General features: G+C 36.6%; 1 protein-coding gene across 4 annotated transcripts; it reads left to right on the top strand.

Moving 5' to 3' along the window:
* Nucleotides 1-111: 111 nt before the first annotated feature.
* Nucleotides 112-14,955, top strand: LOC127790775 (phosphatidylinositol 4-phosphate 5-kinase 9-like). 4 transcript variants are annotated; one of them, XM_052320443.1, is made up of 10 exons: nucleotides 112-344; nucleotides 2,492-3,844; nucleotides 4,733-4,900; nucleotides 6,747-6,912; nucleotides 7,869-7,979; nucleotides 8,292-8,479; nucleotides 11,553-11,698; nucleotides 12,788-12,956; nucleotides 14,410-14,491; nucleotides 14,610-14,955. In XM_052320443.1, exons 2-10 carry the CDS (start codon nucleotides 2,574-2,576, stop codon nucleotides 14,610-14,612), a joined length of 2,304 nt encoding a protein of 767 aa, XP_052176403.1. In that variant the 5' UTR covers nucleotides 112-344; nucleotides 2,492-2,573; the 3' UTR covers nucleotides 14,613-14,955. The 4 variants fall into 4 exon arrangements, with proteins under 4 accessions (XP_052176403.1, XP_052176401.1, XP_052176400.1 ...); XM_052320441.1 differs by having other exon boundaries at nucleotides 7,881-7,979; nucleotides 14,410-14,955; XM_052320440.1 differs by having other exon boundaries at nucleotides 14,410-14,955.
* Nucleotides 14,956-15,167: the final 212 nt, after the last annotated feature.

Raw genomic sequence — 15,167 nt, 5'->3', positions numbered from 1 at the left:
ACAGTTAGAGAATACGACTTCCATTCCATGTTATGGATCGCATCATTTGCATTGTATAAAGCATCCGTACAATGAGAACTTCGGGGGCACAAATGTCTTTTTAGAGGTGGCTTTGATGTAAATCCACACGGCGAGGAGAGGAGACGCGCATCCGCGAAGGCGCAATTTAGATTATTCTTGTCGTTGTATATTTTGGGCTGAAGAGCGTAATGACTGCTTGTGATGAATCTGTTGGTTTCACCGGAAAAGGCCATCGATCCAAGAGCTGAAAAGGCTTCCGAGTCTACAGCTCTGCGACTCCACGTCTGTCCATTTCTTTCCGTATACTTTTCTCTTGATCCGAGGTACTCTTTCTCTCCGTCTCCGTCGACATTTATGTATGTATGTATGTCGTTTATGTTGATTGATCTTTTGATCAAAGAGAATTAGGATTCATTTTGATTCTCATTGTCTTCACTTGTTGAATCGTTTTGGATGATTCTTTCTTGCTGTGTTGTGCTGTTATAGAATATAGACTCGAAATTTAGAGCAGACTGGAAGTTTAAAGTTCTGTGAGAGGAATTTTGTTATGGAGTCAGTTGTCGAACGTCATTGTGGTGTTTGACATATCACCGAGGAAGAAAAAAATAATTGAACTCTGAACTGAAGCTCAGTTTATCATTTTTATGCCCTGCAGGTGCAAGATTTCATGAATAGGCTGAGTCCATATATATATTTTTTTCTTCTAAATGTGAGTATGTGTTGCAAATTGAAAGATAAGCGATGATGATGTTTTTTCGGGCTGATCAATGGAATACTTGGGTGGTTAGTGGAAGCAGTGAGTATAGAGAAGAGGATAAAATTAAGAATCTAGTTTTGCGGATTAGATGGCCGTGTTAAATTGGTCTTTAAAAAAAAAAAAAGTGTGTGGTCACTTTATTCCAATGAAACTCTCCTTGATGGTTTGCGGTTCAGGTGCTATCTCACTGAATACCACATTAAACAGTAAGGTTGAACTTTTCATATTTTCTAACCCCTTCCAGTAGGCATTTGGCATTCTAGTACTCGAGAAGGCCCGACCTAACATCATCCAAAGACACTAAAAATGGAAAAAATAATCATCTAGCCTGCTTGGAGGGCAACAAGAAATGACAAATGACTTTGCCTCCAAGCAATGCTCACCAATTGAGAAGCATTTTGCCTCTTTTTTTTTTTTCAGACTATCTAAATTAAGAATGGCATCCAAGCTAGCTGTCCAAACAAAGGAAGGAGCCTTCTTTCTGACAACTAACTTCCCTTCCAAGGAAACTCGCCTCTAATGTTGTCTAATTAAATGATGTTAGGATAGCTGGTGCAAATGATACCCTTCCTCTGCATACTTAACTACCATTTGCTCAACAAAGCTGGGTTTGAGGACAAAAAGTAACAGATCCTGATCTCCACGGGGGATAGGGTTGCAAATGTCGGTCCAATCACGTAAATAATGTCTAAACTCATTTCCCATGCTACCCCTAATCTTGTGAATCTTTTCCATCCTCTCAGCAACTGAAGCTTGGAACAGTAAAGTCTTATGCAGGTGTGTGAAATAGCTGAAATACTTAATTCCTTCTTCTCCTTTTAGCCATCCATTATGTCCACCATCTCAATGATATAATGCTATACTGACGTAGTTTGAAGGAGGAAGCCAAGGGTAGTTGTAGACAAGAAGAGGAAACCCACTCGAACCTTGATCTTTGCAATACTTCATATCTTAAGTCTTCACAGCTGGAGTAATTTCACTATTTTTAGTTTGACTGGTTGATTGCTTCAAAACGTATGAGCACACATCTGTGATGTCTTAATGGCTTAATTTACAAAGCAGAATCATTGGGAAACATGAAGTTTGTCATGCTGTGGATATTTTAGTTTCCGGTCTTGAAAACTGAATCCCTCTCCCCCCCCCCCCGGCCCCCTTTTCTTCTCCTTATTGCTTGTGCTGCTCTGAACGTCTACTTCTTATTTTATTTTAAGTGTTGGTTCAAGACTACCTGACTGTTGTATAAAAGCTGTATTCCCTATTGCAAGAAATGTAAATTCTTTCTGTCAAAACCAGAAATGCCTAACTTTCAGATGCAGTTATCTGGGCTAGAATTACAATGGCTAACCTTTTTGGACTTTATGCCAACTTTATTAGTTGACGTGTTCTAAAAGAACTTCTAATCACATTCTTGCTATTTTATTAGACTATTTGTAAAGGGTGGAATGGGGTTTGAGGATTGAATGTTTTTTATTCTCTGCAATACTGTCAACTTACATTGAATTTTTATTCACTATTTTATATTTGCAGTTCGTAGTTTTTTTTGTCATTTATTAGAAGAGGAGCAATTTTTGAATAATTAAATATTGTAATTACCCTCCCCCCCCCCAAAAAAAAAAAAAAAAAAAAAAACACACACACAAAAGAAACAAAATAAAACAGGTTGAAGAAGAAAGAGCTAAGGTGTTCTAAAAGGATTTCACTTTATTATTTCAGTGGACTCCTGTGTTACCTCATAGCTCATGCAAATTGAAAGGAGAGTTGCTATCTTCTAAGGATCTCCTTTTGGGCATTATGCATGTCTGGCCCTGTGGCCATTGTTGATGATGTGGGAGCACTTTCTTTGTCAAACAGGACAAAATCTCTTGATGCTATTTCCTTTAAAGACACAGACCACCCCATCGTGTCAACAACTGGGGAAGTGGTATGTGCTTCTGGAACAGTGGGCTTTAGAGTTGGAGAACATACACTGCCCAATGGGGAATCTTATTCTGGGTCCCTTCTTGAAAAAATGCCTGAGGGCTTGGGGATGTATACCTGGTCAGATGGTTCCAAATATGAGGGTGAATGGAGACGAGGGATGAGGCATGGATCTGGGAAACATCAATGGTCTTCTGGAGCAGTTTACGATGGTGAGTTTTCAGGTGGTTACATGCATGGGACAGGGACATATGTTGGCCGTGATAATATGACATATAAGGGACGGTGGAAGTTGAATCTTAAGCATGGGTTGGGATATCAAGTGTATCCCAATGGAGACGTCTTTGAGGGATCTTGGATTCAAGGAATTCCAGAAGGGCCTGGTAAATACACCTGGGTTAATGGAAATGTTTATTTGGGTAATATGAAAGGAGGAAAAATGTCAGGTAAAGGAACTCTTACTTGGAGTAATGGGGACTCATATGAAGGAAGCTGGTTAAATGACATGATGCATGGATTTGGAGTCTACACATGGAGTGATGGTAGCTGCTATGTGGGGACTTGGACACGGGGTCTAAAGGATGGACAAGGGGCATTCTATCCAAAGGGGAGCAGCCTTCCAGCAGTACAAGAGGTGTACCTTGATGCTCTGAGGAAACGAGGGCTGTTGCCAGATTTAAGAAGGCAGAATCAAGTATCTCATATTCATCAGGCTTCTTCAGTTGATATGGGAAACATGAAGGTCAGTGCCAGGCGTGGATCTTCTCGCAATTCAAATGATAAGCTATCCAAGGGGAACCTGTTAAATCTGGAGCAGTCTAGTATGACCAATGTTTCCCTAGAAAGACGCTGGAGTCTAGAGGTATCCATTGAAAAAGTTATTGGACATGCAAGGTCAACGAGTTTGAATGAGACAGTTTCAGAAGGTGGAGAAAATGAGTTCACAGAAAAGGCTCCTATCCTGAAGCGGGAATATATGCAAGGTGTATTAATTAGTGAGCTAGTTCTAAGTAATAGCTTCTCATCATCATCCAAAAGAGCAAAAAGGCGGCAAAAGAGACTTACAAAGGAGGTAAAGAGGCCAGGTGAAGCAATCATTAAAGGTCATAGGAGTTATGATTTAATGCTCAGTTTGCAACTTGGAATCAGGTATACTCTGGGCTACTTTTATGCCCCCAGCTGAACCTGTGCTTGCTCCCAATCTCCCTCTCTCTCTCAACCTTTTCGTCTTATACAAGAGTTTTGTATATTTGATTTCGACTATCCGTATTGTTGTTATCATCATCTTAATTTCTTTAGGAACCCTCTCCACTTGAATTCCTCTTTGTTGTCATCATCATGTTGTCACAACCTAATTATACCTCTGCTTAATCTATTCTTTCAAGACAAGGTCATTGTGGGTTTCCACACTACACAATAGTGTTTTTCACATTTCATTCAATTATTTAATTTCAGAAGTTAAAAGTATGTGGACTGGGAGGTCTAAAAAGTTCTAATGGAATGAACTTCTAACTTTTCCTTTTATCAACATTGCAGATTGTTTTCATTTTTTTCTTCATGGTAAACCATGAAGGAACTATTAAAGATTTTATTTATGACTCCATGAGAAATAACTGAAGTACTCTTCTTTCTAGTGTTTTTGTTCTAATGGCGAGTCTTGGTGGAAACAGTAAAAGTTCTGCTTTGTGACTGGAACGTCACGGGTGGGTTTGAGTTGTGAAAACTGCCCCTTTGTAAAAAAAGCAAGGGGAAATCTGATTACAATTACAATCTCCCCAACCCTCGCCATTGGGAATGCCCCTGTCAGTGTTTATGTTCTAATACCTAGGAACTGTAAAAGGTTCCCCCCCAGTGCCAAGTGCTTAAAGATTTTTTATTTGTTTTAAAGTCGTTTCAGGTTTGATGCCTTGATTTTCTTTCAATCATTATGTTCAAGACTTGACATTATCATGTTGAGCGGAAAGATAATAATTTTTGGATATTAATCTCACATCATGTGGATTAGATTAGATGCTAAATGCACTATACTATGATCAGATACACTGTGGGGAAAATTACACCCATTCAAAGGAGAGAAGTCCGAGCTTCAGATTTTGGCCCACGGGCCAGCTTTTGGATGAATTTCCCTAAAGATGGGTCCCAATTGACACCGCTTCATCGGTCAGAAGATTTCAAGTGGAAAGATTATTGTCCTATGGTTTTCAGGTGAGTTCCAGTGTTCTGTAATTTTTGATTTAATTGTTTGATAAAATTGCTTGGCATACTTGTGAAGAATGCTTTTGGCAACTTTGAAAACTATACCCAGGTTTTATCTGCTAATGATATCAATATAAGTTCTATTTATTGCATTACGGCATTGTTCCTCTCTTCCTTAAACTTCGTCTGATGCTTCTGTTGCATGGTTTTATAAATGAAGTTAGTTCATGTTGAACATGTTTGTGACATGTTATATATACATGTATATGCGTGTATATATAAGACATGGATGACACTGGAGCAATATAGTTCCTGCTGTGAAGTACGCCTATATTAGTACTGATAGATAATGGAGCTCTTAGACCTATTAGTCTTTTAGGAAGCATGCTTGGCTTAGGTTCTTGCTTGGCACTTGAAGGGTGTTTTATTTACGTTAGTCTGACTCAGAGAAATTCCGGGAGGTAGAAATATATTCTTGGATATAGTTCTAGCTGCTAATGAAAGCCTTTGTTCTAGACTCTAGGTCTTTTGAGTTAGATCTGATGGAAAACAGTAAAAACAGGATGTAGGAAAAGCTTGTGACCATGTCAATTGGTTTTTGATTTTCATCTTTGAGGATAATTTATGGGCAGAAGTGGAGAAGTTGGATTCTGTTCCATGTCTTTACTGTCAGACTCTTATTGTTGGTCAATATGTTCTAGCAGATTTCCTGCAGACTTCAAGAAGAATCTCTCTGTTGCTTCCTTGACAACAAGCAAGTTAGAATGCTGTGATGACGAGGTTCCAATAAAGACTGTATAGTAAGGAAACATAGGGTGACTTTTTTTGTTAGTTTGCTTGATCAATGGGACTCTCTATATGGGTGTGTGGACTAAGTGACTCTTTTCTGTTTGGATGTCATTTCTTGGGTCCAGTCTTACATTCAGATATCTTGAAGAGGCAGAATGACTTGGTATGGATTAGTACTTTAAAGTGTAAAGAAGTGGGTGAGTTGGTGGAGCAATTGATTATCCATTGCCCAGTGGTTAGAAGTTTTAGTCTTTTCTAGTCTGTTTTTGGTGTACCATGGTTGAACGTGGTCTCGGTGTTAGTTGCCCATAGTGTAGACAGCAGTGTTCATGGGAAGCCACTTTTTTTACCATGATGTGGTCTCCTAAACTGAACAAAATAGGTGAGTTTTGGGGAGTATATAGGTAAGGGGAACCATTCTTTTACTCTCTTTTTGTGTTTAAGGAAGGAGTTTTCCTTGTTTCTTTCTTCTTTTATCATGTATTATTTTGATGATCTCTACTTGTGTGTATCTTACATGAGCTTCCCCTCTCCCCCACAATCCTTATACTCATCTGACCATTTCTGGAACCCCCCCCCCCCCTCTCCCCCCCCCCCAAAAAAAAAAAAATAAATAAATAAATAAATAAAACAAATCTTTGGCTTCGTGAGTCCACTTTTTAGCTGTACAGTAAGTACATCTGAGATCTAGAGGTGAGGCTCAGTATGCTCCTTATAGAACCTGTAAGGATCTTAAATTTGCTATGTTAAATTGATGTTATATATTGTGTTCTTGTATTCTTTGGAAACGGAAAACAACTTAAGATGATGGTTTACTAGTTCTGTTTCCCTATAAATGTTGAATCTCAGGCCTTTCTTGCTGTTAATTGATTCCAAATTTCTGTAAGGCCAATATCACCAAATCCCTTCAAGTACCTCACCCTATAAAATTCCCTGGAAGTTCCATGTTTATTATGCCTTGTGATGCACTGCCCTCAAGGGATGAGGGTGGAGAGGTCATCCTTGTAATGAATAGTACAATAGAAATTTCAAATTTTTGAATTGATTTGTTTTGCGTTTATTTTAGGAATTTGAGGGAGTTGTTTAAGATTGATGTTGCAGACTACATGATGTCTATTTGTGGCAATGATGCTCTAAGGGAACTTTCATCTCCAGGAAAAAGTGGTAGTGTCTTTTTCTTGTCACAGGACGATCGTTTCATGATTAAGACACTCAGAAAATCTGAAGTAAAGGTTTGTTAAGTTAATTATCACATTCTCATATTATTACATTCTCATCTGTTCAGTTTGTGCTTTATTTTGGCTTTGACCCTTCTCTTTTTCTCCATTTGTGATGATTGTGGTATTTAACATTAAGGTGTTGCTATGACTATTTTACGTTGACAAATCCTCTCTGTTATTTGGTCTACAATACTCTTTGATGCTGAAGGGGTTGAGAACCGATTTGAAAAATGATAGATAAAGGAAAGGGGGTTGAGAAGTGGAGAAGAGCCCAAGGGTCAAAAAAAGAAAAACGCTAATTAATTAGTATCAAGAGAGGAGGAAGGGAGCACTTTTCTATAGTTTAGTTTTAAGCAATTTGTTTTCGCCATTATTGAAGTGTTTGTACCAGTTTAGTTCCCATACATGAAACATTTCAATGAAACCTACAATCTCTTTCTTATATGATGAGGATCAAAATGACACTACATAAATAAAAAAAAAATGAATCACTCATGTTACCTTCTAAAAGTGGACTCCAACTGCTTTGGAATTTAAATACATTTTTCCATGCAAAGTTTAAAGGATTAAAATCTGAACTAAATGACTACTCTCAACTTGAAATATTTTTTCTGACTTATAGACTTTCTAGGGCTTTGATAGATCAGATATTGGATTCCAATTTGTGTCATATTATGTGGGGTAATGTTATGGAGTAATCACTTGTTATTATGGTTTTCTAAGGTATTCATAAAAAGAAAGATGATTTTTTAAGGTCCTTTAAATGGCCTTTGGGAAAACCAATAGGTCTCTCTCTCTCTCTCTCAAACACACACATAGACAGCTTTATTTCCTGTCTATCTTCTTTTGCAATGTTGGTCTATTCGTTCTCATTCTTTTTGTATTCCCGTGTTCTCTACTGAAGAACTTTTTTTCCCTTCCTATAAGCGGTAATTAAATGTCAAGTGACCGAATTATTGTTGTACTAGGTTCTTCTGCAGATGCTTCCAAGCTATTACTGTCATGTGAGGACATATGAGAACACTTTGATAACTAAGTTCTTTGGTCTCCACAGGATCAAGCTCCCTAGTGGCCAAAAGGTAATGAAAATAGTAACTTGTTGCCTTACTGCCAGAGAATCCACTGAATGAACGATGATGGCATAACCAGTCAAAAGTAAAATAATACCTCAATAAAATGCAAGTGGTTTTGGATATATAAATATTATTTGATCCCTTGTGTAAGATTTTATTGTGGGATCTTCTTTTCATTCAAACTGACTTGAGGGCAGAATTTTATATTCCCCTTATCTTCCTTGAAGAAATTGTTTTATGAAGGGGACTTTCAAGAGAGACATAAATTTTGTGTGCAGAAGAATTTTTAATATTTTTAAATTGATTCTCATGCTGCAGTTTCGCTTTGTGGTAATGGGAAATATGTTCTGCACAGAATTAAGAATCCATCGAAGATTTGATTTGAAAGGTTCCTCCCTGGGGCGGTCTGCTGACAAGGTTGAAATCGATGAGAATACCATACTCAAAGATCTGGATCTGAACTATTGCTTTTATTTGGAACCTTCATGGCGAGAGGCTCTACTACAGTAAGTGTTTCTTTAAAATAGTAATTTCTTATTATGTGCTGAAAGCTCTAATCAGCTAGGAAAGAATCCTCATTGATTGATATGAATTTGGAATCAGTCTTTTGGGATTGAAATATTCATGGCTGAATCTTGAGGGCAAAACAATTCAGATTTGAATGTTACTTCCTCCATGAGAAGTGATCAATTGGTTGGTGCAGCCTGTCTTTTCAATGCAGAGTCCCACTTCTCGTTCCGTATCAGTTTCACAGAGCTCTGCTTCAACACCCACTATAATATATATGTATATATATTTCTGCTGGGTACATCACACTCTAAATTAGCATTCAGAAAAACTATTGCATTCTGCTATAGCTATAAATGTATAGTTTTTTTAGTTTCTATTTGCACACTATTCCAAATGTTCTGTGTTATTTAAATTTTGCTTCATAATTAGCACATTAATATATGTATATATATGCATGTGGGTAAGGAAAAAAAACTTTAAAGTTATTTGGGTTTCTCTCATTGGTCATCTACCTTGCTCTTTGCCTCCCTTTCTTGTCTTACTTCTTCCACCTTTCTTCTTTCATATTTTTATTTTTGTTTAATTGGGATATTATCTTGATATTGAAATTCACGCTCCCATAAAACACTAAATTATTTAGTTCATTTTGCTTGGCTTTTATTACCCTTTAGTTTTAGATATTTTTTCCGGCAATTTTTCAAAATCTACGATTGGGGTTCTTTTGGGAGGAAATCAATGCAAGTAATTATTGAGCTGACTAACACGATTACTATTTGGCTTGGACTTCTGATGTGTTTTTTCTTTTTCTATCTTTTTTTGTTTGGTAGTAATAGTGAGGTTGCTCCTTTGTGAACGGAAGGTCACTAGTTCAAGTTGTGGAAATGGCCTTTTTGTAAAAAAGCAAGGAGTTAGCTGCTTTTTGGAGTTTACCAGGCTTGGGATATATAAAAGTATAAAATGTTGATTTTTTACGGATGTTCATATCCTGCATATGAAGACCAATGCCCAAAAATAACAATCAAAGAGAGGGGTGCATACTGAAATTCATAATCATGTCACTTAAATTAAGTTATAGAAGATATTAACATGTCAAGGGCCAGAGTTAGTCTAGCAGTTAAGGCCAGCCCTAGGTGTTGGTCCCTTAATGAACGGTCACTCAAGAGGGGAAGGAGGGAGGGGGGGGGGGGGGGGGTTGAATTGAGTGGTTAAAAAAAACTTTTTGAACTTCACTTATTTTATTTTGATTTTTGAGAAGAATTATTAATGAAAGGTTTTTATTAAATCTTTATCTTATTACACCTTATTGATTAGATCGAATGAATTATTAGTTAATCAATCTTAAAACATTGTAATTGATTTATTTAATGAGTCTTACAAAATTTAGATCAACACAATAACCAACAAAGCAATAAAGAAAGATGAACACCATGATGTATAGTGGTTCGGTGTATCTCAAACACCTAATCCACTCTCTCAAGGTGTAACCACCCTTAGAGTTCCACTAAATCCAATCAACACCAAGGTTTTCCCTTAACTTACCTTGGAAACTAGATCAAACACACATACACGCCTAGATATAAATCCAAATCTAGGCAACCATACAAGTCACAATCGAGTTTAAGGATTACAATACTTGTCTACACTTGGACTTTAAACAAGCAATGAATATACACAATTACAGAACAATATCAAATATAATAGATATACCCTTAGATCAAGCGTAGACAATGAGACGGATATTCAACACTTCAATTTCTAATCGTAGTAGGCTCTTCGATTGATACGGAACCGAAAGCGTAAGCCTTTGAGAAGCAATAGATCTTTGAGAATGTTTTTCTAGTTGCTTTGAGTTTTCAGATAAGTGCCTTCCTTGACATGCATGTGATGTATATATAGGGGCTAGGGTGACCTGCATAACGTTTAAAAAAATTTGCCCACAGAACAAATTAAGTCGACTTGGCCTCATGGTGAGTCGACTTATTTTTAGGCCTGAGTCGACTTATTTTCAATTAAGTCGACTTAGTTGAAAATGCTTTTCTGCTGAGTCGACTTAACCAAAACCTACATGAAACAAGCTCTCTGCCGAGTCGTATCTACGATTAAGTCGACTAATTGGTCCAATTTTTTTAGAAAAAGAAAATGTTTTAACTTATTTAAAAACTCCTTAAAAAGATGAACTTCATAAAAAGATTAATTTTTGATAATACAAAAATAAATAAGAAATATTTTGAAACACATTTAGGGGCCTTAATTTGCATATGCAACAATTGAGTGTTTTTGTAATTCATCAAAACTCTAAAATAAATTTAGGTTACACGAAGTTGGCTTGACACTAGGCATGCAGGGGAGTCACCCTTGGCTCCTTGTTTACCCAAAAGACAAAATTTATCCATGTTAATGCATTGAAACAAACATGAATGCATTTAGCATCTATGAGAGGAAAAAAGTAAAGGAAAGACTATTTTCCATTGTTTTACTTTGTAACCTGAATAGTGTGTTATTCACAGAATTAATGTAAGATGGTTAAAATGGAGAAGCTTCTGGCTTTTTATGTGATTGTAGGATTCCTTTAAAGCTAAAAGGAAGTTTAATAGGACAAATATATGATTAGGTCTGTTGTAATGGCTTGGAATGTTGGGCAATAAAAGCGTCAACATGTTCAAAATATGAGCATAACTTAGATGAAGATGTTATGGTGGATGTATGGCCATACAAGAAAGGACAAAATTAAGAACGGAAGAAATTTGTAATAGAAAAAGGTAGAGGAAGACCGAAAAAAATGGTGGGATGTTCTTAGGTATGAAATAAGTTGTAATGACCTTATAAAAGATATGGTTATGGATTGAGATGACTAGTGAGTTAAATATCTGTATAGCTGTGCCCACCTAGTGGGATTAAGTCTTGGTGTGTTGTTATTGCGAACCTGAATAATGTGATTAGTGTACTTATGTTTCAGCTATAGTTATGAGCATGTCTAAATGCAATGGATATTACATACACGCTGCTTCTCCTTTTTTGTTTGTATTGTTGTATGTACCTTCAATCTCTCATGGAACTATCATTGTGTAGGCAGATTGAAATTGATAGTAAATTTCTGGAAACACAGCACATAATGGATTACAGCCTTCTACTTGGTGTTCACTACCGAGCTCCGCAACACCTCCAATATATTATGTCTTGTGCTCAAGCAGATGGGTTGGGAATTGTTGCAGAAGGTGAGCGACCTATCTGGCAACTAATTTTGTTTGGTTATAAAATCTGATAGATGATTTAATTCATTAGAGAATCTGATATGTGGTGTTTAAGTTCCTGAATGCTAGTAGAAAAAGGAATAAAATGCCATCCCAATGTGAAACTGTAGTAAACATTAAAACAAGAAAATTTATAGATCTTGTCAAACTGTAAATAAGCACACATAATGTCTTCATTCATTTCAAAAGTTTCAGATGAAATACAGGAGGAGAACTGAATGATAGTTTTATTGATTCAATGGATATTTATACAGAAGTACCTAAATTTAAGAATGGAAGAAGTATAAATCATGCCCATCGCAATCCCCAACTGAAGGCAACTATCCTTAAAGCCCCTGAACTAAGATACACAATCTATCAACAGTTTCTGTGTCATATGGAATAAATAGGATGGATGGAAAGTGTGGACACATAATGGAGAATATGTTAAAAATTAAAAAGAGGCAACAAAAAAGTTGATTCTGATGTTAGTTATTCTGCAGCAAAGTGAACAAAAACTGACAATAACCAATGGTTTCCGGCTATGTGAAGTCATTAGCTAGAAATATCTATCATTCCAATATGTTGCTGTAGGCTTATAGCTTGTAGTGGGAATAAAATTATTCCTCTTTTGGAATACTTGAGCTTCTGTATCATTTTTCAATTTCATTTTTGTCATTATTTTGCTTCTGTTTGTTTTCTGCAAATTGTCTGCATAGGCTGGTCCATGTCCTCTACCTTAACATATTGAGATGACTTAAAAATATCCCTTCTGTGAGTCCTGAGAAGCATTAGGATAACTTCAAGTGAATGAATGACTTGCTATTAGTAGTTCAAAAAACTGACTCCTTACATAGAATTTTATTCAGCACAAATAAGCAAGCAATTTCATTTCTTGATTGCTAGTTCTGGATGAAGGTTTACGGTCTTTCATAAAACATTCCAACTTTGATTCATGCATAAATACTGCATATGAATTATGCCTGTTCTTTGGATTTCTAGTTTGCGAATGTGAATACATAATCTATTGGGACATGATAGTGTTTCTTAACGTTATTTGGGTGATTCAATCAGAATCTATGGAGGAGGAAATCTCCAACTATCCACAAGGCCTTGTTCTGGTTCCCCGTGGAGGTGATGATAATAGTGTTGTGGTGGGTCCTCACATCCGAGGTAGCAGATTGAGAGCCACATCTGCTAGTGGTGATGAGGAAGTGGATCTTCTTCTTCCTGGTACAGCAAGGTATGATCATAAATTATAAGAACCAGCAGTAAAGTGTGAGCAATTGATCCTTGAATGCCATTCTTTTTTTTCTCCTTGATTGCCTTTCTATTTTGATAATCCTGAATTCACTTTTTCACAAGTCGGACTCCATGGTAGTCATAGTTCATGCACTAAACTGGATAATTCTACCATTGTTGAGATGCATAGAACAACGTTAGTCCAAGGTTTTGAATTTCGACTACTGCTGTGGTTTGTAAAGTAATGACACCCAACCAAAAATCTATCAACTATTATTGTTTGCTTAAAAAAAAAAAAAAACTATTATTGTTTGTTTGAATATGCCCTTTTACAAATTTGCCTGCATAGGTTTAAAAAATCAAAATTTTCCCCCACTATCCAAATTACTTCTCCCGCATGCTAAATCCTCTGGTCTCAATTTTCACCATCCAAGTCCAATGCATACATACATGCCAAATCATGATCAGTCTCAATAAGATCATTTCCATGACTGTCCACCATTGATGAAGTGTAATCACCACATTGGAAATTATTCCACCGTCCACCTTCAACCATATATCATGATCACTGTATGCCATTTTGGATCGTCTCTGCTAGTCTCCCCGACAGTAGCATGGAGAATTATTGAGACCACATGCATTTGATATACGATATAAAACCATGCATATACATTATTGTATAATAATTGATGGTAAAACCAAAATCACTTAGTTCATTGTCTGTTATGATGTGTAATACTGGTATGGATATGCAACATGTTCTATACACCGAGGAGATAGGCTTTGTCAGATGGTTATTTGGGTTTTGAATCGTTTATATATTTACACATGCTCTTTTTTTTTTTCTTCTCTCTGCCAATTTTAAATGAGTTGCTTATATATTTACACAAATTTGCCTTCAATAATCTTTCCTCTAAATTCGGGTTGGTTTTGTGATCCAGTGTGCAATGCACCAGGATCTGGATAGTGGGAGCAGGATTGCACTCCCGGACTGTGAATCTGGTATTGCTGGATAAAACCATAATTTTGAGTTATAAGATGATAGAGGTGTTAACAAAGATGGTGTCATTGTTGATGAAAATAAGCTAAAGGAATCTGAGAAGATGCTCCTGGAGATTCCTGGAAAATCACAGGGTAGCAGAGGAATATTAAATTAAGAAATAGAATTGTGTGTTGGAAATAACCTTGCATATCGGTCAAAAGTTAGGGCCCGTTTGAATTTGTGTTAGTTTCCAAAATTTTCTAAATTACAACTGAAAATCATGTTTGATGTTAAAAAAAAAAAAAAAAAAATTGGAAATGTCCAAAACCTTTTTCCGTGTTGAATTTCTTTCTCTCTCTCTCTCTCTCTCTCTCTCTCTCTCTAATTACATACATTTTTGGCTCATCATTGTTAGTTTGCATTTGAAATCCTATAGTCCTGATGCAACTTTCCTTCACATCTTTGTAATCAGACTCCAGATCCAGCTTGGAGTAAACATGCCTGCAAGAGCAGAGCTTATTCCCATGAAAGAGGAAACAAAGATGTTTCATGAGGTATATGATGTTGTACTGTACCTGGGTATCATCGATATATTGCAGGGCTACAACTTAAGCAAGAAGATTGAACATGCCTACAAATCTTTCCAATTTGATACGGTATCTATATCTGCAGTAGACCCAACATTCTACTCCCAGCGCTTCATGGGATTCATCCAAAAGGTATTCCCTCCAAATGTTGGATTGAGTTAGATGATGGAGCCTGGATTATAACTTCTATCTCAAAATTCCCTTTGCCAAGGCTGCTCGCCCCACTTAACAAGTTTGTTCCGACTTCTCGGAAGCCTCAATGGGGCTTTTAATGTATGCAAAGGATAAGCAAGCATTTGTGAACTGTGTAAAATATAAATGTCACTCAATTTTTCTTTGCCAATTATTTTCTTTATTGATTCCTATATCAAACCTTGAGTGGAATTTATTTATGTTCAATTTGAGTGGAATACGAAGGTTTTTGTAGTCCAGATTTGTTTGGGGCAGAATTGAGCATTGGATGATCATATTGATTACAGTGCTTTATTTTGCTGAATCAAATTCCATTGAGCAACATAGAGTCAATACACAAACAAATTACAATATCAACCTATGTTATGGCTCGCCTACCACCGGAGAGCCATAACATAATTGGTTTAACCTATGTTGTTGCCTAATTACTTGGTTTAACATCTCTAGTTAT

Source organism: Diospyros lotus, chromosome 14 (assembly GCF_014633365.1).
Source record: "Diospyros lotus cultivar Yz01 chromosome 14, ASM1463336v1, whole genome shotgun sequence".
NCBI classification, from domain to species: Eukaryota; Viridiplantae; Streptophyta; class Magnoliopsida; order Ericales; family Ebenaceae; genus Diospyros; species Diospyros lotus.
The sequence above is the reverse complement of the archived record's forward strand: the minus strand, read 5'-3'. Positions and strand labels throughout refer to the sequence as shown.

Excerpts from the sequence above, each read along its gene's own strand:
- LOC127790775 (XM_052320440.1), top strand. The coding sequence starts at position 2,574 with ATGTCTGGCCCTGTGGCCATTGTTGATGATGTGGGAGCACTTTCTTTG. Across the intron at positions 3,845-4,732 it reads AGTTTGCAACTTGGAATCAG|ATACACTGTGGGGAAAATTA; the intron begins GTATACTCTGGG and ends TACTATGATCAG. Across the intron at positions 6,913-7,868 it reads TCAGAAAATCTGAAGTAAAG|GTTCTTCTGCAGATGCTTCC; the intron begins GTTTGTTAAGTT and ends TTGTTGTACTAG.